Below are 27,627 nucleotides of genomic sequence, written 5' to 3' on the forward strand. Positions count from 1 at the left end.
AACGACAGGTCAAATCCGTACCAGGTAGGGAGGTACGACGGATCTCGAGCGATGGAAAAGAGATGTATTGGTAGCGTTCAAATATCCAGTGGCCAGCAACGAAGCCTTGCGGTTGTGATTCTGTTGCAGCGCTTCTCAGCCCTGCTGCAAGGCCGGTGTGGCTGCATTTACCGTTATATTCTGGGGGAAACTTGGCTGCTGCAGGAGGGGACGCCATGTCGTCTGTCTGCTACACACGGGGAGGTGACGGCTGCGCCCGTGGGATGCACGCAAGATACACAACGGCTGATACCACATACTTTTACGGCTTTCGTGCTGCTCTCACGAGGCCAAATGTATCGTCATGCACAGCTCCACGACGTAACGCCCTCATGTGATATATTAGACCAACATTCCGCCGTAGTGAAGAAGATGGAACAGAAGACCGCACATTTCATGACCGCCAAATTTTGACATTGATACTTGCAATAGCTTTTCCAACAGTATTCCCTAAGGCATTTGCCGGAACGACATCTAAACGGAACTCGCCGCCACCGAAACGCAGGTGCCCTCGTCGTTGCTGTATACGTGGATATCTTGGTGATACGATTGACTTCAGAATTTGCATTGCTAGGAAGGTGAGTCCCCTTGCTCTCTACCTCCGTGTTGCTGGGCGGCTTCCTTGTCGAGGAGAGGACGAGACTTCCACCTGCCTCTGCACCGCCATGTTCACCAAGACAACACCGCCGTGGCTCCTTCCCTTCTGCAACGCCTGGGCGCCGCCCTCTTGTACCACATCTGGCTTCGCCCTCCCATTTCTCTTCTTCTCTCCTCCACTCTTCTTCGTCTCTTTCTCACCAGTACGCATCAGTGGCCACATTCTTTGTAGCTTTTCGCCGGTCAGTCATCCATCTCAATACACCTTGATGCCTTGCTATCATCCATCGTGCCGATGCTGACTGTCCAACAGCTTTGGAGTCACTACCGGTCCCCCGCACATTGCAAAAGCTTGACATTTACGACCTGGTAAGCCCCTTTCACCATGCCAGGTGGCTTCTCACTTTCACCGTCTCGAGTCCACTAGCTCCCCTGCACTTCTCGAGTCGCTATAGGAAGCCCTCCCCTTTCATTTTCATTCGTCACCATACGATTCCGCTACGTCACACCCTGTTCACTAGGATTAAGGCTAACCTTCTTCCCAGAGCAACCTTCTTCTCTGCATTTCAGTTTTCCTGTTCGCACCCGTTGTTGAGACCCAACCTCGTCTTCCTCCGAGGTCCGCATCCTCAGTCTGCCCAGAACTACTCGCAGCTCAAGGGCGCGACGACACTCTTTCAGCCAGCTGTCTCTTTGCTCTCAGCTCTATTTCCCTTGCAAAGCCTCTGCAATGGCTGCCAACGGTCGTCAACAGAGCTACGGGGCTCCTACTGCCGGATACAAGGGTCAGCATGTGCTCAACAATCAAGGTCATGGGTCCGCCCAATACCTCCCCCGAGGTCTGCCTATGTCCCCCCATGGTGATAATGGAATGCAAGGTCTGACGAACAACATGGCAGTCCTCGGCATGCACGCCCCATATGGATCCGCCGCTACTTCTAAGCCTGCCAACTCTGCACTACCAGGCGGTTCTTCCGACTACGGCAATATCCCAATCTCCAATGGCCAGGGACTCTGGGTCCCGAACCAGCATGTCATTGGATCCATGTATCCGATGATACCTGGCGCTCAGCATCAGGCCGGTATGACACCTTCTCCTGGCATGTATAGCCATGCTGGCACGTATGTTCAGCAGGCAGCATATCAGTATGGCCAAGGCGTCATCGACAACAGCCCTGTTCCACCTGCTTGGGCGACTCGTATGTCATCGGCGGAGATCCCATCGCTCATGACGCCCCGCCGTGACTCCATCTCCTCCAATGAGAATGACAACCCTGGCACACCTCACGGTAGTGGTGGCATGTACCGTTACGGCAACAACACTGCTATCATGGACCGTTCCCCAAACGCACTTTACTTGAGCAGTGCTACCCCTTCCCCATCACAGTTGGCCCATCCCTACCAGGTCATGGCCCCGATACAGAAGCAGCAAACCATACCTACATTGCCTCCGCATCTGCTGTCGCTGGTGCACCAAGAGCCACCTATTCCCCGGGCTATTCCCGCTCCTAGCTCCCCACACAAGCCACTCGACCGTAGCCTAGAGAACAAGACTGGTGAGACCAACGTCTACATCCGTGGGCTGCTTCCTGAGACTACGGATGAGATGCTTCATATGTGGGGCAAGCGCTTTGGTGACATTCAGAGCTCCAAGTCCATCATTGACCTCAAGACCAATCTTTGCAAAGGGCAAGTGACTTATTGCTCGTCATACCCCTGTACTTACTGACTCATTGATACAGGTTCGGCTTCATCAAATATCATAACTTCGAGGATGCTGAGGACTGCATTCGTGGCTTTCACTATCTTGGATACGAAGTCAGCTTCGCTCGTGTATGTTTCGATTGCCCAAGCACTTGTCCTAACTTGCTAATCTCTTTTAGGAATCCTTCTACTCTAAGCTCAAGAAGTTCGCTGACGAGAGCAACACCAATCTTTATGTGTCCAACATTCCCAAGAACATGAATGAGCATGTAAGTGACCACAAAACTCGTCTTTTCCTCTCTCTCTATCTCTAACAAGAACCAGGAACTCGCTTCAATATTCGCACCTCACAAAGTGTGTTCGAGCAGAATACTCCGTGACTCTTCTGGCACTGGCCGTGGTGTCGGCTTTGCTCGGTAAGACGTAGCACCTTCTATCAACAGTCGGACATCACTAACCGTCATTAGTTTTGAATCTCGCGATATCTGCGACCTGGTCATCAAGGAATTCAACAATACTCCTGTGTCTAAGCCTGGTGGCGAGGAACATCTCATTCAGATCCGCTTCTCAGATACACATGAGCAGAAGATGCTGAAGCAACAAACTGCTGCAGGCCGCGTATTTCGTGCTGCAGAGTATGAAGTCGGCGTTGCTCAGGCCAGGGCTCTGGGAACGCCTGATCGTTACCTTTCCGCGTCCCCGATTTCGCCAGGCCACGCCAACGAATTCGAGATGTTCATGCGCGGTCAGCGGCAGCCATGGTCGCCCCCAGTACCATCTACACTGGGCCCTGCTAGGTCTTCTGTCTACTACATGCCCCAGGGCGGACCCATCAAGAGCGACGATGATACTTCGGAGAATGGTGTTGAAGTCAAGACAAACCCCGCGACTCCAGTCAAGGCTGATGACAAGTCGGCTTCGCCAAGCCGGTTCTCCAACCGCAACGACTGAACGCACATCTTTCCAAGTCACCTTTCTCGTACCTATTCTTCACAACTGCTGTGTCAGCATCGAAATGTGGTATCCTCTTGGAGACTTCTTTGGCAATGGTCGCATACGATGAGCACAAGCTGCCTGGAACCCGTTATCTCAACGCATCACATCGCAGCACTGTGTCTGAAGCTTTGAGCTTTCGACATTCATTTCTGCAACCCACTCTCGTCTCTATCTTCACACAGTGGGGCCCTTAATACTTTTGTTCTTAGCCTCGGCACCTGGAACATATCCTTCTCATCGAAATGAGGCTCGCGTCCCTCTCTAATGACTATGCTTGGGGGGCTTCTTCTTTCACATTTTAGAGGTATTTGTTAGTATCTGGGCAAGCCAGTGAACCAAAAGGATGTTAGGATGTTATTCGGGATATCTCTTTTGTTTCCTCGTCGATGGCGAGGGCAGGATTCATAAGGATGGTTTCTATGGTCGAATTTGTCGTAGCCTCGATAGTTCCTAGTAAAATACATTTTCTTGGTGCTATGCAATTTGACCATGACTACCTTTGAAGGTGCATGTCTGACTTTGGTGCTCTTTGACTGTGCATAACCTAGCTCTCGTTGCTTTTGTGGGAATATGAGCCGTCACGGATAGGCCGTACCGTACTGCCATTACTTAGACAAAGATTTATTGTTTGTAAGGGACTGACACTTATAGTCTTGACTGTTTGTCAGATGAATCGCCCATCATGTTGGATACGTTATACAGAATGCAAAACACATATGCGCCTTGTCAAGATGGTAATCTACACTTGCTACTTTAGCATGCGTATCCAACAGTTGGCCTTGTTCCTATTGTGCAATTCCTTCAATCACTGTAGTTTCAGAGGAAAAAAAAAGAACATGACGTAGTCACAATGCAAAAGGATGTGATACAAGGCAGAAGGGCAACAAAACCCCCGCGTAAAATCTATTAGGATGTACAAAAGTGCCGATTGTGCACAAATGCTGCCTATGTTCTACAAACGATAAAAAGGGAAACGCAGAAAGCGGGCCAATAATCATGTCACGTTTCTTTTTCGTTCCTTTCCTTTGATCTTTTCCTTTTTTGGCTTTGATCGTTTCGCTCAGTCTTCCCACTCTGGGTTCTATGATTATTTACGTTAGCGTTTTTTGCATAATTAAAAGGTTTGAGAAGGGTTAACTTACCTTGCGCAGGATAACCACACCTTCCAGTACATTGGTTAAGCTGAGGTACTTCTCGTCTTCCAGTTCCGCTCTCTCGCCATGTGCTAGCAGCACCGGTGTGCTCTGTGTTTGCCACCCAGTGATGGTCTTGGGACGACCAGCCTGACCCACAATATCTACTGCTTGACCAACACGCACGTTGACTGTGAGTGGCTTGAGTTCCTCATCGAGAGTAATGAGGAAGCGTGGTGACATGGCAGTAGCCAAGTAATAGAGGAGGTAGTGTGAGTCGCCGGCAACGAAGGACTTGGCATCAATGAGAGATACAAGGACGGTAAGGAGACCTGAAGCTGCGACGCGAGATAGGACCTGGCGGTCAGTGTGGAATGGGTTGAGCGAAAGCGTGCCCTTGCCAGCGTGCAAGAGACCTTGCGCTATGCGGACCATGAACAACGCGTTGGGATCGCGGTGGTAGTAACTGGCTAATTGTCGGAGAAGTTGTGCCAGACGAGCGTTGTTGGTACCGGCACCGCAGAGACCCATGGCAAAGATGGCGTTGATGGCGACATCATTGTCGTTGTCGTGAGAGTATCTTGAAAGGGTGTCGTAGACCTTCATCTGTGGGTTGCTAGGGCTGATGAGACCCAGAGCAAGAGGCACAGCCTTGCGGATGTTAGCCTCGCCGTAATGCATCAGGTGACCGAGAGTGCGCAGAATCATCTCTTGGCCGACGTCCTCGCCCATAGCGACTAGTGAAAGACCAATAACCGCATATGACTGAAGGAGCTCGTCGCCCTTCTTCTCCTCGCTCTCGTCCTCAATGTGCTCATTGCAGATATGTAGCAGTTGCTGGATCTTCAGCACAGCACCAGTACCTGCCCACGCACACACCTCAGTAAGCACAGAGGCAGACTTGGCCATGGGGTGGTCGAGAGCCTTCAATGTTTCCAGGATAACGTCGACCTCTTCTTGTTGGCCAAAGAAGAGTAGAGCAAGGCCAAGGGCCATGAAACGAGTCCACTTGTCCTTGAGTTGCTTGGTTCGGTCCTCGTCCAAAAGAGTGTTCATCAGGGCGTCTGTGACGTCTCCATTGGCGGAGCCGACAAAAATCATTCCAAGAGACAATGCTGCCATAGCAGAGATCTGCATGTCGAGTGTAGTGTCACTGACCACCGGCAAGAGGACATCGAGGAGGTCTTCCTTGTTCGACCCCGCGTATGCAAGACCAAGACCCATGATGGCAGCCAAACGAATGTTCTTGTTCTTGGAATTTATGTTGTCCTCATCTCCCAGGAGAGCCATAGCAGGATCAGAGTCCATTCGTACTCCAGAGTTGAAGATACCAGTGGCGAGCATAGCACCAGCCTTGACCATGTCCTCTTCGACTTGGGTGTAGGGGTCAATTCTGTCAAGACCCTCTTCCACATCCCAGAGCATAAGCATACCCATAGACGCGGTTGTTGAGAGCATGCCTTCGTCTTTGGTCTTCCATACCCAGCTAGTCTTAGTAGCCTCGCCCAACATGAGCTTGTCGTTAGCATAACCCGCATTGACAAAGGCATTGACAAATGCGGAAGCGAGGTTGTGTCTGGCGGAGTCGGTGTTGGTGAGGCCGGCGGTCCTGCTGCTCTCGAGATGCGTCTTGTAAATGTCGTCGGGAGACTTGGGGTCCAGGATGTTCAACTCTTTGCCGAGCGCTCGGAAGTGATCAGGCAAGCGGGTGTTGTTAAGACACTCCTGCAGCTCAGAGTCTTCGTCCTCGGATACGTCAAACCATATCCGCTGTCGCCCGCAAAGGAAGGCCATTTGCCTGCGAATGGACTTGTCCTTTGTGGCATCAAAAGCTTCTTGGATCAGCTCCTTCTCGTGTAACCGTATGGCTATCGCCATGGCCTGTGTGTATTGCTTGTATTTGGCATAGATGCGATAGGTGGTGCGGAGGAACTTGTCATTGTCCGGGTATGTGAGCAGGGGTACATTGCTATGACAGTTAGTACAGTCCGTAATAGTACATCTTGGAAAGCCCATACCTGACCATGTAAAGGGCTACCCTCGAGTATGTGTTTTCGTCAACGTATTGCTCAATTTGGTCAATCATCTCGAGCTCGGACAGGATATCGACAGCATCGGCCTCAGCGTTGTGCTTAAGGAAGAAAGGGACGAGGGTCGAGGCGAGGTCGGTCACATCATCGGTGGATTTGTCGTCGTTGAGGCGGTTCTGGTATTCGGAGCCAATTTCAAGCGCAAGGTGGCGCATGTACTCGTGGCCCCATGAGCCAAGATCTGTGGAGGGGGCTTCGAGGCGGTACTTGAGGCAGTCCAGGCGCTCCTCGTCGGAGTATGTCATTCCCAGAACGGACATCATGTCGGCGAACGATTGCTTTTTCTCCAATTAGCCCTGTCTCGCGCCCTTGAACAGCCACATCAGCGTACCTTGTTCTCGCCGGCTGGCCATGATGCGTAGGCCTTCTCTAGGCTCTCGTAGTGTGGTCGGAGGAACTTGAGCGGCTTGGGCACAGCGGTCATGGAGCTCGTCGATGTCTTGATGAATTCCTTGATCTGGTCGAGTGCGGGCTTGTACAGGCTGGTGTCGGATCCCTAAGAGAGGCACGAGGTCAGCGCATGCTGCGGGGAGCACAGGAAAGACAGCATCACATACCAGTATCCGGTCTGCAAGCATGTCCAGATCGCTCTTGAGCTGTTGGTCTTCCTCGCTAAGCTCCTCTGCCGTTGGCCGTCAGTATATAATCACCGAGATAGCTACCATCTCAGCTTGATTGCAGGCCAAACATACCGCCAGTCGTCGCCACTCCGCCCTTCTTGTCCTCTGCATCGGGCTTTGCGTCCTTGCTCTTGTCTGCATCATTTGCGGCCGGCGCCTTGCCCTTGCCCTTGTCGGCAGTCGTGGGCTTCTTGTCGTCGTCCTTGGCCATGTTGATTACGATGTGTCGCTACCACCGGCGGCGAACTATGTGTATTGTGCGGGGAGATAGCGGCGTCGACGGCCGGTAATGAGGGGGCTGCGTTTAGTGATGGGAGATGTACACGCGCCACTCGAATGAAACGGGAGCAGCTGTAAGGCTGGTGAGGGAAATGATAATGGGCGGATTGATGTCAATGAGGCAGCTCTTGCGTTCGCGTACCACTTCCGCCGCGCTAGGGCCAAGCACCGTCCGCCGATGATGAGCTGCGGCGGCGGCAGCGGGCGCTCAGACCCTCTCTCGTCTTAGAATCATCCAAAAATTATATTCCTCCACTTAACCCAACCCCAGCAACCACCTTCACTCTCACCCGGACAGCCGTCGGAATACGCCTGCCATGAAGCTCAACGTTAAGAACATTCGCTACCTGACCGCCGACGACTGGCGCGTCCTGACTGCGGTATGCGCCCGCAACCCGTGTCTTCGTCTGTGTCTATGGTGGGGGGGACTAACGCTGATCAAGACCATGACAGACAGAAATGGGCAGTCGAAACCATGAGATTGTGCCTACGCCTCTGATTTCCCAGATTGCGGCTCTTCGCTCAGGCACTGGCGTTCACCGCTGCATTTCCAATCTGGCCAAAATTGGCCTCATCGCAAAAGTCCGCAATGCCAAATACGACGGCTACCGGCTGACGTACGGCGGCCTCGACTACCTCGCCCTACACACCCACCAGAAGGCTGCTACTGTGTACTCGGTTGGCAACCAAATCGGCATAGGCAAGGAGTCGGATATTATTGTGTGTGCCTCCGAGACGGGCAAGCAGCTGGTTCTTAAGATCCACCGTCTGGGCCGCATATCCTTCCGCACAGTCAAAGCGAACCGTGATTATCTGCGGAATCGCCAAGGTGGCTCGTGGATGTACATGTCGCGTCTCGCCGCCCTGAAAGAATATGAGTTCATGAAGGCGTTGCGAGCAGAGGGCTTTCCAGTCCCCGAGCCCGTCGGCCAGAACAGGCACACCGTCGTCATGAGCCTTATCGATGCTTTTCCAATGCGCCAGATCTCCAAGGTCGGCAATCCTGCGCCTCTCTACGCTGAACTCCTCGCCCTCATTGTCCGCCTTGCACAGTATGGTCTGATCCACGGAGATTTCAACGAATTCAACATCCTTGTCGAGGAGCGTACAGAAAAGGATGGCAACATGATCCTAGTACCTACTCTTATTGATTTCCCGCAAATGGTTTCCATCGACCATGCCAACGCCGAATACTATTTTGACCGCGACGTCGCCTGCATAAAGCGCTTCTTCGATCGTCGTTTTGGCTTCACAAGCGACGAGCCCGGCCCATTCTTCAAAGATGCGACAAAGAAGCTGGTCAAGAGATTGGATGTCGAAGTGCAGGCCTCTGGTTTCAGCAAGAAGATGGCAAAGGAACTAGAAGTTTACATGAAAGAGCACGGTATCGATGGCGATGCTGCAAACGCCGAATCAGGTGTGGATGGTAACGAGCCTGGTGAGGAGGATGAGGATGAAGCTGGCTTTGAGGAAGACTACGGCGAGGCTGAAGACTACAATGACAATGAAGGTGGGCCAGTTGGTGACGACATTTCGGCTGAAACCGGATCGAAAGACGACGACGAGCAGCATGCATCTACAACACTCGCTTCTCAAATGACGATCCTCGAGATCAGAGACAACGACCCCCTACCAGACCTTAACGACATCAAGCCACCTCCACCATCTGGTCCCACAATAACGACAAAGGCAGCTAAGAAGAAGGCAGGGTGGGCCTTGTAAATCCGTCTAACCCGTACCTTCAATTTCATCACTCCTCCTTTTTCAGCGATACCCACGATTCCATACCACGCTTAGACACCTGCACCTAAAAAAGTAAGATTTTGAGAGATACATAGACATGAAAGAGGAAAAAGCAATGCATGGTTGAATGATATCCATTTATCCATCTACCTCCTGCTTCTACATTACCACTCCATATGCTTTATAGCCTTCTACTGTATGCATCTCTCCGCCTTTGTCAGATCGGGTTCAGTCCAACATACAATCAATATGACTCCCCATCCACCCCTAACCCAATAAGACAAACACATCCGCAAACACACCCTCCTTCCCCAACTTGTCCCTCGCATGCTTCTCCTTATCTCTCCTCACCTCCTTCTCCCACGCTTTATCTTCCTCCTTGCGCACTTTCTTCTTCCTTTTTTCTTCCTCGTCCATGATAGCGCGATACGTCACGTACCACTCCGGCTGCCCCGTGCTACTACGAGCGCCGCGCTTATCTTTGTTTGGTGGGCGGTGGACTCCTATAGTGTACTTTGGTGGGTCGAGGAGAGACATGGTGTTGGGTTTGGGTTTGCGGGATAGATGCAAGATAGATGTGACGCTGGAGGAGGACAAGTAGCGGGATACAAGATCTCGGGTTTTGTGTATGTCTTTTGGCGTCTTGGTTGTTGATTTGGGCTTGGGTTTTGTGTCGTTTTTGCGGAAGAAGTGAGAGGTGCTTTGGGTACGGGGCTGGTTGGCTTGCGCCTTTGACTTGGCAAAGAGGGTGGAGTAGTTTGAAAGCATGACGAGAGTTGACTGAGTCGGTCAAGTAAGTTGGGTGAGTTGAGTTGCAAATCAAAGTAGTATCAGTACTGCTGGAGTGATTTTATAGTGAGTGTGTGCATCACGTTTGTTCACTCGGGTCCGGCTACATGCGGTCATATGTACCGATTTCACTCACGCTTCTTTACCATTCTGGGAATGCATAAACCACTCCGGTCAAGGTTTTGTGTATTTCGGAGGCCAGGTAGTCACGTTGATGGGCCGCAGAGGCTACTGGTGATAGCAGAATCATGGATTTACATGTAGAACAGGTCCAACAAAACGATGTAAATGGTTTTCTTCTTGAAAACCAAGAAATACCAAATTGGCTCTATTGGGTATTTCTATTGGGTATCATAAGCCGCTGCCACCTTATACAAAATGACGTTTTACCATTAACGGCCTGTTGCTGAGTGGCGATCTAGACCAACCAATACGACACACAACCCGTCCCGAGACCGGGTGAGTGGTCTTGGCATTCACCCTGTTCTTTGATTCACGGTGATTTGCCTCATCATGTGCTGCGTTATTCGTGGCGGGGACGCTAAGTGCGCGAAGTGAAGATCTCCACATCGAGGTAGTTCCTAACACCAACGTGAGTAACTTTCACTCTGCTGTTGGACTTGGCGGAAGGATCAGTTGAGTAAATATATTCGGAGCGTATGAGGAGTTGAGTGCTCAGAGAGGGCTCAGAACCATATCTTAATCAGCTCCTCCGAGACTGCAGACGGAGTGAGGACACCTGACTCAGTGATGATTCCAGAGATCAGATCTGGAGGCTGTTTTTTGGTTAGTACATTATACATGAACTGCACGATGTGAAACCTACAGTGAAATCAACGGCGTCATGTGCGTCGAGCGGAGCGACTGTCGAGCCTTGTTTTGCGGTCATGTCAGCAATGGCCTCGTCGAAGACATTACGCTGCTCTTGTTCACCCTTGATATTCTGTTCACCCTTGTTTTCCTCGGCCACCTTGAAGTCCAAGACTTTCTGCTCGATTGGCAAATCGAACTGGCTCAGCGGGTAGAGCCTAACAAACTTGTGGCTCTCAGCCACGACGTAGAATGGCTTTCCCTTGCTCTTGGCTAGCACGCCCAACTGGTATGTTCCCATGCGCGATATTATTCCGCCGTTTTCTACAACACCTTCGGCGCCCACAATGATCATGTCGACTTTTCCCAAAGAGTATGCAACTGCCGAGTCTGGGATCGTGGCCACCGGTACATTGTGTTCCCGGAGATCGGCGACCGTCTGCAACCCCTCCTTGGAATCGAGCGAACTTTCAGATGGCAGGACATATACGACCTTGAAGCGAAGAGTGCTTGATTCGGCCGCCCTTCTCAACAGCGCACCCACCACTCGCGAGCCACCGTTTGTAAGCACAGTGCCGCCGTCCCGGATGAAGTGCTTGCCAAAACTGGCTATCTTCTCCCTGCTCTGCTTTGCTCTGTCCACAAATAGCTTTCCGTTAGAGAGCAAGTGGTTTCGTATCGCGCGGAAATCATCTTCTGGGCCCAGATTCAGGCTGGCGGGGCGGTTGAGGGTGGTAATAAGATAGCGCTGGAAGAGGTCGGTGCCGGCAGAGAGGGATATAGGGTTTGCGATTGAAGCCTTCAGCGCGGCAGTGTGGCGTTCGAGAAGATCGAGAGTCTCGGCTACGGTCGACACGGAACTTTGTGCAATTGCTTCGACGAGCGCCTCGATGGCCGCGACGGGCATAGTAAGCTCGGGGTCATCTTCTAGGATTCGGCGATAGGTTGCGACAATGTCGAAGTCGGGCTTCGTCTTGGCCGCGGTTTCTGTACTCATCTTGGCGGTAAAATGTGTGTGTGTTGCTATTCCGTAGACTTTTGGATATTTTGTAGGGAGGGGTCGTCGGCGACTGAGTCATTCGCCAAGACCAGAGGATTAACTCCGACCATGGTTTCCCCAGATTTCATCCAAACCTGCTTGCAAGACAAACACCACTGAACTCATTCCCTAGTTATTTATACATTTCCAGAGCCTTCTCGGAATAATTTTGCCTATCGTAGACATATCATTCTATAAATACTAATCCTTCACAATTGCCACGTCCGTCACATGCAATCATTTGTGTCCATCACAATCCGGTACCCCTTGCTACTGCATAATATGAAAATTGGAAAGAGCATGAGTACGAGCATCGATGGTCAGCTTACGTAGCTGCCATCCGACTTGATCGAGTTATGCTGCATCTCATCCACAGCCTTGCCGTATGAGAGATACCTGAAAATATCCGAACATACACATCGATCGCCCAAAGATCTGCAGTTATAATTGCAAATTGGAATCGTTCCAAGTACTTTTTCCGAAGTACTATGCGAATAAAACGAACTCGGTGTTTGACGTACAAGTGCCATGCTTGCCTCAAAAGATTCCGGCGTTGACGGCTAGAGTGGCATAGCCTACACTCAACCATGGGTCATCCTCACCCTCACAACAAATACATTACTGTTCGTATGTAGTGCACTCGCACTTTCTCACCTTTCTGTCACGACGAACCCGCAAGATCAATTACGAAAGTTCTCACAGCGTCCATATGTTCTGTGGATTCTACAGCATCCGCTCTTTGTAACTTTCTCGATTTCTTTGTTTTCCGATCTTACTCTAGACATGGACAACCCCCCGGCCAGCCCCCACCAGACGCCTCTCCCTCATCGGAAGGCGAACAGAGTTTCACAGCTGATCGAATACTCTCAAAACTTGTCTACTCTTTTGCCCTCGAACCCAAAAACCCCTGCCAAGAAAACACTTATTATCGAGCCGGGCCCATCATCAGCAGCCAATCTGGTCAAATGTCCGACAACCTCATGTGAAACACTGGAGACCGATTCGCCTCATTCCGACAACAACTCTACAGCAGTTCCCTCTTCCCTCTTTCCTCAAAAGTCACGTGTGAGACCAAGGGAGGTGCTGCCTGCTTCATCAATGCAGGACTTTACCATGACAATTCCGATCACGGTCACTCTTCGAGCCAAGGCTTGCTACAAAAGCTACCGAACATAGACACTAGGTATCACATGGATTCACTTAGATCTGGATGAGGAAACTGCGTTATATTTCTGACCTCGAGCTGTAAGGTCGTATTCAGCGGTCAATGTTGAACACACGTTGAGATCACCCGGCACGTCTACTACGTCACCAGAAATGCCACCTGGAGCAAGTCCTGTTCGTAGGACTCGCGTCGTCAATGAAATGGAATTTAAACCACAGCCAATGCAATCCACACCTAAAGTATAACGGCAACATGCGTTGTACTCTGAGACCGACGTGACTTCTGTGGGGTGGTGGAGCGCTAGTGATCACACTTCAGAAACACACGCTTTTTTTCTATCAGTCCAGTTACTTGTCGCGAGACACGATAAGAGCCAATGAATGAAGATCAAGTTTCAAGGTCTGATCAATCTATCAAGGATCATGAAGATGTTCTACACTCCGCCCACGACCCGGATGACGTTACCGTACTTGATTGGATGTTAGGTGAGGAGACGAAAGACGCACCGAAAGTTCTTGAAGATCCTCGCCTATTTTTAGCTATTGATAGGCACCGGAGTTCGGGGGGCTTGCCAGAAGGCGATTTGAAGAGGAGGTTGTACAGAGTAAGCCAAACGGTGAAGAATCCTCGAAATAAGGGAGAGAACTACAGCGCATTGGTACTCAAAGAACGTCCGTGTTCGAAGCGTTGGCCGCAGTATTGTGGAGTCAAATTCCTACCCTCAATCCGAGGAAGGTTCAGCAATAATTCTTCGACGGATAAATAATATGCGATGTTCTTGTATGATGACGCGTTTTACATGGGGCCCGACGTCATGCGCCAACGAAACTTCAGGGCTTCTATGGTTGTAGCTCACATGATGGTGAGCCGGCCTCCTGCCCAAACTAGCATTGCCAGAAAGGAACGTATTTTGGACCAGTCGATTTGTGGAGGTCATACAGATCGGAAAGAATATATGTTGATCTCCCAGGCCAGTAAGCACCCATCGACTGATAAGTCCCACTACCACTCACACGCATCACTTTCCCGACCTCCCGAAGCATGACGATAATATCAGACATCGCCTCTAAAGTGAAGAGTATTCGCTTAGTACCTCCTACGGAAGAGGAAATATCCTCGTCAAAACGAAATCTCGATAGTTCAAAGCAGTCCCAGCCGGAACCGAAACGGCCCGTCCTCGAGATCACGTCTTACGACCGCTTCACTCCACTAAGTCCGACACCCGATCTCGAATACGACTGCCGCATAACCAATAACCCATCTGAAGAACTCCGCAAAACATGTACAGGGCTTGACGCCGTTTTGCAAGAAGAGCTCATGAGCCGGAGCTCGTTTAGCAACATGGTCACACAGGCTGAAAGCGACATAAGACGTCTTATGGAGGTGGAAGACGTGAGGACTCTTCGGTCAGGTGAGACGGCTATTGTGAGGGTAGGATGTCTCTGCGGGAGCGGCCATCATCGCAGTGTAGCGTTTGCAGAGAAGCTGGGACAGGTGCAGTGGTGTGAGCAAGGGGAGTGGGAAGTCAGAGTCTCGCATCGGAACTTAACCAGCGGAGTTGAAGAGACGAAAAGAATTAGAGGTGAAAAGAGTAAGAGGAAGGAAAATAAAGATACGGAAAAGGGAGGATATTCATAGATACGCTGGGGAGCGGTGCGGAAATAGTTGAAGACGACTATGACTGGAATTTACAGGGATCACATGGCTTTACTTGAATTGGAACGACCTGCCTTCTATACATCCATGAAGTTGCGGAAAATACAAACGGCTCATACACCTTCTACTCTTCACCGGCTCTCCACAGCTCAAGCCTCGTCATGAATGACTCGGGCAGCGAAATCTCAGAGGCATTACGACCCACATGTGCCTCCTCCCACAACTGCCTCTTCCTATCCTCGGCCTGTCGCATTTCCGCCTCCGCCTCCGCCGTCGCCTGGCTCGAGTGTCTCGCCCACTGACCAATCTTCTTCACCCCCCGAATCACTGCATCCATCTTGATCTCGCTCTCGCTCTCATCATTGGCAGCGTTCCTTTTCGCCTCTTCCTTTGCCTCTTTCTCCGCCTCTTCCACCAAGATCCTAAAACCATGCTCTTCCTGCCAGATGCGCCATAAATCGTCCTGCCATGACTCGCGCTTTGATTCCTTTTCGTACTGAGACCACCATTTCTTCATCGACGAGGCGGTCATGTCGATATTGTAGACGTTCCAGCGCCATGCCCTCCAGTCTTTAATTATGGCTTCATTTCGAGCGGCTATGACAGGGTCAGTTGAAGGTGGCATAGCAACGTACTTTGCTGTTGTTTTGTGGTAGCGTGGGTGGCAGGGACATTTCCGCCAGACCCATTTTTGGTAGAAGATTGGGATTTGGAGGATGATCATTTCGGGTGGTGGTGCCATGTTAGTATAAGGGAGCTTGGGGATCAAACTGGCTCTGGTTGTTATGCGTATATTATGGAAACTTGGGTATTGTGTTATGTAATAGTAGTGGCTCATTTATAGTTTCTACACAGTGCGGTTTGTTTGCCAGTACATGTTCAAGTTGGTTATCTTCCCTTCATTATCACCATTCACACTGTCATTCTGGTTCTACACACGGGTTGTTCTCATAGCAGGACCAACAATGTGCAAGTGAAAAGCATAAGGCAGCATGACCTACTTCCCTATGATGTGCGATTCACGCCCTACGTACTGTATCTGTATTTCCAAAGCAAGTGGCACTTCATGCTGAATATCACCCGACATCCTCGCTGTACCTAGGCACACCCATATCTATAGTCTCTGACTACAGGAGCACTCTCATGAAACGCAATATTCTAGTGAATAAATATCTCGGTGTACTTTGTAGAGATGACAGCGCTTTCTCCAAGTTCTGCTCAGAGATGGTGGGTTTACGGTTTGACACTGTCCAACGGATTCATTGTGAATACGGGGGAGTCAAGCACCTCCTGTCAGTAGCCAAGCAGAGCACATGAATTCAATGACGTACCTCACAATATTTCTTCCATTCTATGCCAAGTATTCACGCAATTACTGGCAATTGAACAACGCAATGGCTACTATCTGGGTGAAATGCATGATCGTGAAAAAAAGGTCACTCCACAACGATGAGGTGCAGTGCTTGGTACATGCAGGCTCTTCAGCGCCGCGGCTCACCAGATCGACTGGCTCGGAGTTCTTCCCTAAAAATACATCCAAAGCTGTCTCACCTGTATCTTGGGCTCGCCTCACCTTGTGATAACGTTATTTCTTTTTCCCTTCGCCATCACCCTGTTCCATCGGTACGTTTTACATGCACACGCTCATGATCCCAAGAGCCACGTACTGCCCAATATCCTCACGTTGTAACGCTGGCATCATATCTATTCCTTGCCAGATCAATCACTACTATAGAGGTAGAGAGGTTCTAGCCTCTTGTCCCTGATAACGCCTACACCGCTCAGATAGTAGTTCTTGCCAAAAAAGAACAATAAAGCATGGACCATACATGGTGAAGTCAGGCGTCATTAGCCTCGGCATCGAGAGACGTCAGGGTTTTGGGCATCGGTGCCGGCAGTATGTACTCTAGCATTCCACAATCTTGGCATTCTCGCGTGCGGATGCAAGAAAGATGCAGTGTTGCAGGTAAGTACAGTACAGCAAAGAGTTGCATATGTGTAATATGCCCCCCAAACCCATGAGGAGATAGGAATTGGGAAGGGAAAAAAACAAAACAAAAACAAAACAAAAAAAGCCTGGATAGGCATAGTAACCGTGCGTGCGAAGGGTGCCTGCCTACGTGGCCCAACTTGACTGACTCTTAACTGACCATTAAAGTTTTGGGCAACGGGGCAGCAACGTATCACACAGACATGCAGGAGAATGACGATGTGCGGGATGGTGGAACCTGTTGTACTCTACGCAACATCGTCATCACCGTCTTTGCATCACATGATATACTTGCATAGGTTCGTCCCCGTAAGCTACTAGTCAGTCGTAAACGAGAAGCGAGAAGATCCAGACCTTTTCCATCAGGCCAATCTTTTCGTTTTTTGTTTTCTTTTGCTGCCTCACGCATGACGCTGCATCCGAGTATCCGAGCTTTCTACAGGCCCGAACCCTACCCATACATATATCCCATAATAATGATATGCACGGTTCACTGTGTCTCTCTCTCTCTCTCTCAGAGACACACGCTGCAAGGACCAAGCTTACACCTGTCACAAGGACATGTTGTGCACAAACCTCGCAAACAAATCAAAGGATACCACGACATTTATTTGCATTAATAACTAACTATTAAAACTATTACCATCTCGGTTAACTTTTTTGGCGGCCCAACTGATGCTTCTGCGTCACCACACCCTCGAAGCAATTGCCTGATGAATCAGCTTACTATTGGTAAGCGAAGCATCGAAGGGGTAAAAGTGCAAAAAAGAACAAAAGATCCCCGCAAGCAGGGTCGGCCGAGAGAGAGGTGAGGGGATGGGGGGGGGTTGAGAGTAGTAGCCCGCGTGCTCTGTTTCCCCAACAATGCAGCGATCGTCCCATGCCCCCCTCCCACTCCCACGCGCCGCACCACACCCCCCTCGCTCTTCTAACCGAGGCCAAGCTTCCTTCTCCTGCTTCCGCGCATGCCCATCATGCAAGCCAAGCCCGATCCCAACCCACCAAGAAAGAAAAGAAGGAAGCGAAAGAGAAAAAAAATTGATGAACCGAAAAAAGGTGCGAGTTTGGTGTAGTTTCAAAGAAAGCCGACCTTTTGTTTTTCACCCCCGGAATACCCTTATCTCTTACACACACACACACACACACACACACACACACACACACACACACACATACTCCCACCTCCACGTGGCCATTCTTCTCCAATCCGTTCTGTCGGGCCGACAACAATCGGGAGGGGAGGAGGAGAAAAACAAGCACAGTCTTTTTCTTCTCTGGGCTTGAAATTGACAAAGGGAGAAAAAGGGAGGTGCGTGCGTACGTGCGTTATGTCGTGTTGGGCTGAGTTGGGTAAAAAGAAGGGTTGGGTTGTCGTACAAAGAGCGGAGAGAGAGAAGAGAGAAAGAGGGAGCAATGACCAAAAATGATGTCACTCCTCTTTCTCTCTTTCCCTCCCTTCTCTTTCGTGCGCGTAATTAGACTGATTCGGTAGGTGTAATTTCATCGTTCTCCATCGCTGAAAAGGGGACTTGGCAAAAAAAAAGGGTCCTCTCTCCTCCTGCTTCCTCTCCGCTCGCTAGTTTCAGTTTGGTTGCCGTGTCTTGGACTTTTGTGGGTTTGGGCTGCAAAGGCCCGTTGTCGTCATTCTCCGCTCTCGCTCGTGTCTGTCTCTACTCCCCACGTGGGACGGATGATGAGCTCATCACTCCTCGGACTCGACGCTCTCGACGCTTGGCGAAGGGGACGAGTCGCGGGTGTATCGTGAGGAGAGAGTTGGGCTGGCAATGGGTTGTTGGGAGATGGTGGACTCGCTGTCGGAGGAGAGGTCCTCAATGGGGAGGCGGAGCATTTGTCCTCCAACGAGGTTGGGGACGTAGACGTATTGAGGTGCTGGGGAAGACATGGTGTTGATGGTAGTATTGATGTTGTAGTGTGTAGTAGTAGTAGTAGTAGTAGTAGAGGTGACGGTCGATGTATTACTGTTTGAATGACTCGAAGATGAAGATGTCGAGTATATGAAGTTCACGATGTTCTGGCTTCCAAGGCATGGAGGTGGGGGGACAAGCACCCATCTATATACTGTCAACTCTCAGACCACCCCAGCCAAAACAGAGGCCCTATCGCTCTCTCAACGATGCCACTCACACACCACCCCAAGCTCCACCCATGTAGCCCACACCAACCCAAAACCCTATCCCCGACAATCCAAGCACCGTATTACCCACCCGGCCCTAGACACAGCCAACCAGCGGCCCCATCTCTAGCTAGGGCAGCGGGGCACTATCTCCGTCTCCTCCGCTTACCAGCGCTGATTCGGCCTCGCACCTGCACAACGCGTGGCAAGTCTCCCCGATGCAGCTGAGGTGTGCCGACTTATTGTGTCCGGCCCACGGTGATAAGTGGTTCATGCGCGCGGTATGTCGTTCAAGGCCCCGCACCCCCATGCCCATGCCAATACCGGACATCCCACTTGCCCAAAAGCCCATAATACCGCCCTGCAACCTGTCCCCTCTCCTCTCTCTCTCTCGTCCGCTTTCCGCCAGCGAAGCCCATAGGCCAAGCCCGGGCGCCTAGTCCTCGTGATTTTAGCGCCCCTCACGTCGCAGCGTCCGCAGGCCTAGACCTTCTTGTCTACCGCCGGCTAAGAGCCTGGGCAGCAGAGGAAAACCCCATCATCGTCATTCACTGCGTTTTGGTCTTGTCTGCCTTGCTGGGATTGCGCCGTATGGCATCGGCAAAGAATGCCAGTCCTTGCCATGTGTGTGTGTGTGTGTGCATTGCCTTTGCCGTGTGGTGCCTAATAATACGAGGCTTTTGTCGGCCCTCCCCCGGATATAGGGTTGAGGATCGACATTTCCCACCCAAAGAAGAAGAAAAACAGAGTTCGTGATAGAGTGAGTGTCTGGTTTTAGCGAACAAGTGGTTGGGCCGCGCGGGTCAGTGCGGTTTCATGTTCGGACTTTGCGTGTATACAAAAAAGCCGAAAATGAGTCAGATGGCTTTTTTCGATTTGCAAGAATTATGCAACATGTGGACGACAGTGTTTGGATGGAGGTTACCTGATCATGCTGAGGTGGACTCCAAAAAAGAAGAAGAAGGAAATAAAGTGTTGCTGTCGGTCTTGGTACAGTTCACGATGACGGTTGTGGGGTTTTGGCTTGGCCTGGTATCCCAGATACCCTGCTCCTGGGCATTTTTGAGGCGGGGCCGAGAAATGCGCCGAGAGCTTCGATACGATTCTATTCACAGCTCACGATGGCCGTGACGATTGCTAAATAACACGTAGGTATGTATATTGACCCAAGTAGACTAGCCATCCGTATAGAACATGATGCTTTTTCAGCTGCACACTGTTCTACGACTCGTGTAGAGGGTACCGAGACCCTTTTGGCTCCGCGGTAGTTTATTGTTGCGCACGGTTGGGGCGTTGAGAGCCATTGATAGTGGCGTTTTGGCCTTTGCCACTCTACACATCGGAGCCTCGTCTATAGTTGCATACAGAAGCAGCCAAGAAGCGCGGAACACTTTTCCTCTTGGGAACCTAAAAAAAAATGTTTTCATTGAGCAATTTCTTTGGGGAAACGATTGCTATATTTCATTCACTGTCTATTGAATCGTGATCGCAACTCAACTCTCGAAAACTCTAATTCAGCCAACGGCTATCTAAACCTACACCCCCCCCCCCGTCCAAGCCTCGACCTTTCCCGTACACGTAATACCACCGAAAACCTAATCTAATATCTACACATGCCAAGGAATGCACCCAAGAATCTCCGCCAACACTCCGCCAATACCCCCGTTTCGCTCAATGCATGATCATTCAACCCATACTTCTATTCCGCGGTACCGGGTACGCCTGAACCAGCATAATAATACCAATACATCCCGAATGACCTCTACAACATCAGGTACAACTTGAGATCATATGATACAAGAACCATATATTTTGCTTTTCCCAAAAAATGGTACGATTGGCGGCGCCAGCGAGAAATGGGGGAGGAAGGGGGGGGTTAACTAGCGTGACCAAACTTTGTGATAATTCTTAGTTAGTAGCATATCAGAGAGAGAGAGAGAGACACGCAAGATAAGAACTGGGTTCTAAACACGGCTTTTTTGATAAAATAAGAACGTACTACGAAGCAAGTGCTGACATGGGGGATTTTTTTTGCGGGGAAAGGACATGATTACGTTATGCACTAGTTGAATTGACTTTGATGTCGCGTTGGCCGTTGCTTACGCTTCAGTGCAAGAGTGCTAACAGCGGGTGTGAGGCGGGAGTATCCGTGAGAAAAGTGTATTTAATTAAAATGGTGTTTATTTGTTCAAAGACGTTAATGTAACGCTCCCGGTGCAAAGCTGTGATAAAGAATATCGCATTGCTACTAGAAACTTTAGTCCTTCACTGAAGCCCCTTCATCAAATCTTACGTCATGAAACATACAACTATAGAATCCGCTAAAATCAATCTCCGGTCTAATCGGGCGTGGTGTACAAAAAATGTCAAGTGCATCACAACAATCTCATAATTACGACAAAGCATGATGTTCCTATGTGTTCAAAGCGCCTATACTCCTCGCTAATGTCATGCTCATATATCCAAAACTAGACATCATCCTCTAGTCTCGCTGGCCTAACCTTGCTAGCTCCAGGATCTCCCTTATTACCTTTCCAGCCCCAAGGCACGTCAGCCATAGTCTTATCCTCGTCTTTTCCAGGCCACATGATCTGTCCGAGGAACAGTGCGCGAGCACAGAACACGGCCGTCATGAGCCACATGATCACAAGCAATAGAGTCAGTGCGCTCGCCACGCCATTAATAGCTTCACTCCTTAGCACCTTCCCTGCTTGTATCGTCGCGAGAGTGAGTCCGGCATTTGGGAAAATAAATGCCCACCAGTTTAGCGTAAAAGACATTTTGCGGGCTCCGACTAAGACGGCGATGGTTGTGACGAGGAAGAACCAGTAGGCGAACAGTATAACGAAAAGACCAGCGACGATGCCGATTATGCGCAGAATTTCGCCGTCAGGAATAGAAATAGTTGTCAAATAGTTTGCTGGAACTTGATTTGGTGCTTGATTCGCGAGCGAAAGGAGTCCAGCAGCAGTGTAGCCTGCAGATGTTAGCACAAGGATGGTAGACTATCTCTAGGGAAAGTCAAAACCTACCTGCCGGTCCAACAGAAACAAACATGCCCGGTCTAGTAGACGGAGATGGCAAAGCATGCGTCATAAGACGCTGCATGTAAAGACCATACAGCAAGAACGAAACCAACCACGCGAGTCCCTTAAACATGATGGCACTAACGAAAATCTTCCAGCTCGCACCTGGAGGCTGCCCGGGCAATATAGTCCCAGCCAGCGTCCCCACTACAAGCAGAGGGTAAATAGGAAAGATCCAGGCGGGGACAGCATCGGCAACGTTAAGTCGCTCGAGACGGAAAAACATGGAATACTGTAACAGCCCGACAAGAAACGCCGCAGCACAGTACATCCAGTACGTAACTTCAAGCCCCTTGGTCAGCCATGGCCCAGTCGCCGAATCGCCGTAGATGTATGTGCAATTCAGAATCAGTGCGAGGGATACCCAGTAGGTGCCGAAGAATAGGCCTTCGACTGGATGATGCAGGGACCCGAGGAGCTTCCGAGGAACGAGTAGAAAACGGGTGAGCATGCATAGGCTGAAGAGGACGAAGAGGACTAGATCGAAGATGAAGACGATTTTGCCGATTGTTTGTAGCCCGGTAAATTTGTTTGGTGTATTTCCTAGCACTACAGCAAGGGATCCTGTAGACATTGTGCACGCGAACCATGTCCTATTGTATCGTTAGCCTACTTTCTGAAGCGACCTTTTTTTTTGTTGGTACGTCAAACACACCATGTAAAGTGAGCAAGTCGATCACGAAGGCCCACCTGCTCCGGCGGCTTCTCATCATCGTCATCCTTGTACTGGTTTTGCCTTCTATCGCGAAATCTCATGGTGCTGACGATGTAGGTCTCACGCGGCGAAAAGTTGTCAAAATAGCGGTGCCTACGCTCCAGATAACAGTGCAGCTCATGACCCTATCAACCTGGCTGTCAAAACAAGCTGGGCACCATTCGTCATCACCTTTCGCTCCATAGCTGAGACTTTCGGATCGTCGGCACAGGTAGCATTTGATCGCGCGTGAGTGTGGGTGGAGCTGGGGGGAATTTTTTTTGGAGATGCTATGATGTCATTGTGAAGGCGCCGAGCGTGGGGAGTGGGTTACGTCAGGCCTGACTCATTTGCTGGGTTTTTGGCGAGAACATGGATATTTTGGAAAATTGCCATTTTGGGTATAAGACGTCTTGATTTGTTTCACGTCTAGTGGTAGAGTAGTGGGTAGTCATGTTGCGATAGGATCGAGTAGCAGAGCTGCCAAGACGTGCTATGCGATCCGATAGCCGTTGCTGATCGCCAGTGTTTTTACCCCGCTTGTATGGTCTGCTAGAGATGGAATCGATAGTCTAAGAGTATTCGCTATTATTCGTTCCATCAATGCTAGACTGTTAGTGTGGGAATGTCACTCTCGAGCTAGCGATAAATCACGTGAGCAATGTCAACTCAGTGTAGTCGAAAGAGCAGGTAACTGGGAACTTTCCTCTTGAATCAAATAGAAGAAAGAATAGATACATAGGATAAATTCGTCAGCCATATTCCCTTCGGCATCGCTTACTATTTATCAGTGTAAGGCCATTTGTAGTACGTACGCATATGGTAACGCACATGGTATATCTAGCCACCATCCGGTACGCTTCCTTATACGAGATAGTAACACATGTCTACATAGTGCTACCGCGGCTATCCTATTTAGTTCTTGGTGCTGGATATACATGTATATTGCCTCGGCGGACATGGAAAGACTTGAATCAGTTTCGATTCTTTCTAAGGCATCAATCAGGTTGTGGACATGGTGAACCCAACCATGTGAAACTGTCCATTTGATTTAGTATTCTAAACTTCACAATGATTTATTTTGCAGGAGTACGTACATTGACATATTTCTTAGCTTGCTATACTTAACCATCCAAACGGGGTACCCTGTGGCTCGGTGTGTCAATCTGCCTAGAAGCCTAATCAAAACAAGGAGCACGTACTATTGATAGGACACATAAAATGCCCTAAGCAGTAAGAACAACGAGCCCTGTGATGTTACGTCTGGCACAGCGAACACACTCAGAATATATTAATCGAATGTATTAGCTTTGGCTCTGGGGTGGTGTTCCCATGAATTGAATACATAGAGTGAACTTTGAATGGATGTATTGCGATGATCTCCAGGAGATAAAGGTCATATGTACTGTACAAGTACACATTTAGTTGACACTTTCACACACCTGCCATATCGGTATGTACATGTCAATGTACTCTATATCCACGTACATACAACTCTAGACGCCTTATTACTACGCCCTTTCCAATTGCTAGCCCATTAATCCAAGTTGTCTTTTAGTTTGAACAACAACAATGCCAATAGAAACATTCCCGGAAGACCCAAGCCCAAAGAAGAAGAAGAGAAAACGCCAGTCATAATGCATATGCAAGGTCCATGATGCAAGTCTTGTAACAAGAGAGAGATAGGGAAATGGATGCAGAGAGACGAAGCGACAAAAAAAAGGAGAAACGGATAGTCAAGGAAAAGGTCGTAGACGGCCAGACAACTAGCCCACACCACTCATTACACCACGGCTAGACTAACCAGCACAGCCAGTATGCCGGTGATAGCAGCGAAACCAGCGCTGCTAACAGACCTCGAAGCAGCACTACTCTTCTTGGACTGTGTGCCGTCTGGCTTGATTACAGCATTGACACCCAGCTGATTTCCAATGTTGGCAACGACAGCCTCACTATCCCGGACAGGGACAGTGATTTTTCCGGAGCCGTCGGCAGTGGTGACGACAACGGTACTGTCGACGACAGAGGATTCGCCGGTAACGTCATCGTACTTCATGCCATTCCAAGTAACATCAGTTTGGGAATCGGCGCCAGGGGCGGTCAGATAAGAAATGAAGACTTCCTTGTTTGCGTTATCAGAGCCAAGGTTGAGGTTGAATGTAAAGCTGTTCTTGGTTGAAGTGGAAGCATTGACTTGCTTGGCGTTGATCATGGTGACAGACTGCAGCTTGTCATTTGCATAGGCGCTGTAAACGCGGATGCGACCGTCGTAGCCAGCACCAACATCGCTTGTGCTTTCGGCTTTGATCTGGGTAGTTCCGTTACCGTTGCCAATGATTTGGGCAATGGCAGCGTGGGCGTAGTATTGAGGGCGGACAAAGCTGGTGTCGCGGCCATACATGGGAATAGGTTGCCAAGCACTGGCATTTGAGTTGTCGGTCATGTGCATTTGTACAGAGGAGATGCCGATAGTGGCGGCGTAAAGGAAAAAGTTCATGGTCCAGAGGGCGGCTCCAAAAACATCGCTGACAGAGGGCATACCAATAGGGCCAACGGAGCTCATTTCACGCAGGACATAGGGGAGGCCGGTTTTCAAGGCGATGCCGACTTGCTTCTCCCAGTACTTGAACTGAACATTAGTAGTGTCGAGATCCATTAGTTCATCAAGGGTAAGAGGAGTGGGTGTAACTCCAATGACTGCAAATTGTTAATATGGCTGGTAGCTAGATTTAAGGGGGGGGGGGACATTGTTAACATACAATAGTAGTAGTCGTGCTGATTCCAGGTAGCGAGGTAGTTGTCGCCATTTCTGCCTTCCATGATGCCATCGTCAACCAGCTGGGCAATCTCAAAGGTGGTGCCGATGGTAGAGGCAGTTGCAGGAGCTTCAAAAAAGGACGAAGGAAGGCTAGCATTTTTGAGCACCTGCTCGTAGATGAGTTCACAGCGGTCGAGCCATTGGGTCGTGTATGTGCTTCCGCTCCATGCGCCAGCGCGGAACATGTTCTGCAGCCACAGGTCGGGCTCGTTGCCAACTTCGAATGAATACAGCTTCACGTTTTTCATACCGTCAATAGCGGCCTTTGCCATGGTAGTGATGCGAGTCTCCCAGTCGCTCTCCATGTAAGCCATGTTGAGGCCAAAGGTGACGGGGGTATCCTTGGGGAAGCGGTCCAGGGCTGTGAAGTAGTTGGGACCAATAATCATGGAGTCGGCAGCCTTGGTGCCCTGTGCTTGTGAGTTCTTGTTGGCGTTCCATGCGAAGCGTTGGTTGTCTGCCTCGAAAAGCATGTAATCCTGCGTGTTTCCTCCGAGGCGGATGTGAGGAGGAGCGCCCGAGTAGTCTGCGAGGTTCTGTAGGAGTTTGACGGAAAACTGGTTGATCTGGTCGCCGCCAGTAAAGGAGAAGAGGTTGGAGGGCTCGATGCCAAATCCGGCGAATGAAGGGTTGATGTAGTCGGAGGCATCTTTGGGGGCCTTTGTGTTTGGCGATATGGATAGGGACTGGGCTGTAGCGGCGGGGAGCGAGAGGATGGCCACTGCGAGGGTGGTGGCTGTGGATCTTGGGGAAAGCATGGTCACAGCGTGAGACCAAGGGCCTCAATGGCAGCCAACAAGCGGGCGGTGGTCGTGGATGAAGGGACAAGGGCGCAAAAACGAAAGACGGCAGCAGGGGGAGATTAGGGGAGACTGGGGCCAAAGGGTAAGGGCAAAAGCGTCGAGGCTAGAGTGCGGGCGGGAAGGACGAGGAGAAGGAGGCAGGAGGCATGTAAGTAAGACAGAAGCGGACGGGCAGGCGGGAGGCCGGGGGCGGAGGAGCAAGCTTATCAGAGCAGTCGGGAGTGTGTTTGCATCTAAGTAGGTAAGCGGATGGAGGAGGGCTGTGAAGGCAAGGCAATTGATTGCACTTGACATGCGTCACCCCCAAACTGGAACCAGCCGCGACGCCGGGCCCTTGGGCAAGCCAGAGTGTACCGCCATTGACGACCATGACATCACGACGCGCCCTCTTTGACGCCGGCCGAAACAGCAGCGGAGGAGGGAGGCCCAGTGCGAGACGCCGGCCATGTGGGCCCCGGAGAGTTGTGTTGCGCGTTGTGCTGGGGAAGAGAAGAAAAATCCGCGTCAGCTCTGGGCGACATGGTGGACCACAATGCCACCACGCCCGCCTTGGCCATGCCTCGCATCGGCAGAGCCGCCAATCTGACGCGCCATCTGCCCTGATCCGCCCGCTGCTTGCACTTGCTCGTCCATGGCCTGCAGCCCGTCCTGCCTGGTGTCGTGGGTTCCGTGGCTGCTCCGGCCTGGGCTGTGTGAGCATGTGTGCAGTAGAGATTTTTTTCTCTCTCTTGTCCTGTCTTGTTTGCTGCGTGCCCCGTCGTCATGGTGCGCCCTCTGCCTTGGTTGTGTTTCCCAAGCCGGTGGAAAAGGCTTGATTTTATTGCCTAGCCCGGTTCCTGCTCATGCACCACTCGCTCCTTCCGCCTGCAGTCACCCCCCCCCCACCTTCCATGCTGAGCTTTGCACTTTCCGCTTTAGCCACCAGCCACCGTCTGCATACAGCCACCAGCCACCAGCCACCTGCTTCTGCTAAGTCCTGTCTCTTTCGTCATGACCACTTGATATCATCACCAACGTCTTCTTGTTCTTCGTCTACCCACCTACGTACTCTAGCTCCCGTATATCCAAGACCCCGGCCGAACAAGCCCTTCAATGTCTTGCTCCTGTTGCTCGTCCGAGTACGCGCTGCTTCACCATGTCCGCTAGTGCTGTCCATCAGTCCAGCCATTCAGCTGTCCAGTCGCGCATGTGGCTCCCTCTGTTCCCTTTGCTGCTCCTAGCCCCCCTGCACCCTATTATAGTAACATCCCGAGTCGTGCCACAACCGCCAGAGTCGGATGCTGCGGATGCCTCTGGCACAGACGTTTCAACTTGACCCATCCGCAGACCCCGCTATCGTTCTCACTCGCTTATCCCAAATCTAGGCCTAGATCGAGAGCCCTGATGCCTTCTCCATGATGCCCTTCCTCTTTGCTCGCTCAAATAAACGTTGTGCGGCGAAA

At 50.6% G+C, this 27,627-nt stretch overlaps 11 protein-coding genes across 11 annotated transcripts; 4 read left to right on the forward strand and 7 right to left on the reverse strand.

Moving 5' to 3' along the window:
• Positions 1-1,366: 1,366 nt before the first annotated feature.
• Positions 1,367-3,291, forward strand: COCMIDRAFT_5348 (uncharacterized protein; the record flags this gene model as incomplete). The annotated part of the gene is made up of 5 exons (XM_007689828.1): positions 1,367-2,289; positions 2,379-2,469; positions 2,520-2,609; positions 2,665-2,756; positions 2,808-3,291. The coding sequence occupies 5 exons, from the start codon at positions 1,367-1,369 to the stop codon at positions 3,289-3,291; spliced, it is 1,680 nt and encodes a 559-aa protein (XP_007688018.1).
• A 1,105-nt stretch (positions 3,292-4,396) lies between these two features.
• COCMIDRAFT_95530 (uncharacterized protein) lies at positions 4,397-7,390 on the reverse strand (the record flags this gene model as incomplete). Its single annotated transcript, XM_007689857.1, has 6 exons — positions 4,397-4,417; positions 4,479-6,438; positions 6,488-6,837; positions 6,891-7,055; positions 7,117-7,181; positions 7,252-7,390. 6 exons carry the CDS (start codon positions 7,388-7,390, stop codon positions 4,397-4,399), a joined length of 2,700 nt encoding a protein of 899 aa, XP_007688047.1.
• A 385-nt stretch (positions 7,391-7,775) lies between these two features.
• On the forward strand, positions 7,776-9,180 carry COCMIDRAFT_95471 (uncharacterized protein; the record flags this gene model as incomplete). The annotated part of the gene is made up of 2 exons (XM_007689858.1): positions 7,776-7,838; positions 7,912-9,180. The coding sequence occupies 2 exons, from the start codon at positions 7,776-7,778 to the stop codon at positions 9,178-9,180; spliced, it is 1,332 nt and encodes a 443-aa protein (XP_007688048.1).
• Positions 9,181-9,468: 288 nt separating this feature from the next.
• On the reverse strand, positions 9,469-9,969 carry COCMIDRAFT_5351 (uncharacterized protein; the record flags this gene model as incomplete). The annotated part of the gene is made up of 1 exon (XM_007689829.1): positions 9,469-9,969. The coding sequence occupies one exon, from the start codon at positions 9,967-9,969 to the stop codon at positions 9,469-9,471; it is 501 nt and encodes a 166-aa protein (XP_007688019.1).
• Positions 9,970-10,676: 707 nt separating this feature from the next.
• On the reverse strand, positions 10,677-11,797 carry COCMIDRAFT_95575 (uncharacterized protein; the record flags this gene model as incomplete). Its single annotated transcript, XM_007689859.1, has 2 exons — positions 10,677-10,766; positions 10,817-11,797. The coding sequence occupies 2 exons, from the start codon at positions 11,795-11,797 to the stop codon at positions 10,677-10,679; spliced, it is 1,071 nt and encodes a 356-aa protein (XP_007688049.1).
• An 825-nt stretch (positions 11,798-12,622) lies between these two features.
• Positions 12,623-13,015, forward strand: COCMIDRAFT_26376 (uncharacterized protein; the record flags this gene model as incomplete). Its single annotated transcript, XM_007689837.1, has 1 exon — positions 12,623-13,015. One exon carries the CDS (start codon positions 12,623-12,625, stop codon positions 13,013-13,015), a length of 393 nt encoding a protein of 130 aa, XP_007688027.1.
• Positions 13,016-14,045: 1,030 nt separating this feature from the next.
• Positions 14,046-14,642, forward strand: COCMIDRAFT_95544 (uncharacterized protein; the record flags this gene model as incomplete). Its single annotated transcript, XM_007689860.1, has 1 exon — positions 14,046-14,642. The coding sequence occupies one exon, from the start codon at positions 14,046-14,048 to the stop codon at positions 14,640-14,642; it is 597 nt and encodes a 198-aa protein (XP_007688050.1).
• A 142-nt stretch (positions 14,643-14,784) lies between these two features.
• Positions 14,785-15,384, reverse strand: COCMIDRAFT_95518 (uncharacterized protein; the record flags this gene model as incomplete). Its single annotated transcript, XM_007689861.1, has 1 exon — positions 14,785-15,384. The coding sequence occupies one exon, from the start codon at positions 15,382-15,384 to the stop codon at positions 14,785-14,787; it is 600 nt and encodes a 199-aa protein (XP_007688051.1).
• A 2,968-nt stretch (positions 15,385-18,352) lies between these two features.
• Positions 18,353-18,553, reverse strand: COCMIDRAFT_95481 (uncharacterized protein; the record flags this gene model as incomplete). The annotated part of the gene is made up of 1 exon (XM_007689862.1): positions 18,353-18,553. The coding sequence occupies one exon, from the start codon at positions 18,551-18,553 to the stop codon at positions 18,353-18,355; it is 201 nt and encodes a 66-aa protein (XP_007688052.1).
• Positions 18,554-21,252: 2,699 nt separating this feature from the next.
• Positions 21,253-22,626, reverse strand: COCMIDRAFT_71132 (uncharacterized protein; the record flags this gene model as incomplete). Its single annotated transcript, XM_007689863.2, has 3 exons — positions 21,253-21,761; positions 21,817-22,463; positions 22,526-22,626. 3 exons carry the CDS (start codon positions 22,624-22,626, stop codon positions 21,253-21,255), a joined length of 1,257 nt encoding a protein of 418 aa, XP_007688053.1.
• Positions 22,627-24,347: 1,721 nt separating this feature from the next.
• COCMIDRAFT_95497 (glycoside hydrolase family 79 protein) lies at positions 24,348-26,140 on the reverse strand (the record flags this gene model as incomplete). Its single annotated transcript, XM_007689864.1, has 2 exons — positions 24,348-25,261; positions 25,324-26,140. 2 exons carry the CDS (start codon positions 26,138-26,140, stop codon positions 24,348-24,350), a joined length of 1,731 nt encoding a protein of 576 aa, XP_007688054.1.
• Between the last annotated feature and the right edge of the window lie 1,487 nt (positions 26,141-27,627).

The sequence above is a fragment of the Bipolaris oryzae genome, assembly GCF_000523455.1.
Source record: "Bipolaris oryzae ATCC 44560 unplaced genomic scaffold scaffold_66, whole genome shotgun sequence".
In the NCBI taxonomy this organism is placed as follows: Eukaryota; Fungi; Ascomycota; class Dothideomycetes; order Pleosporales; family Pleosporaceae; genus Bipolaris; species Bipolaris oryzae.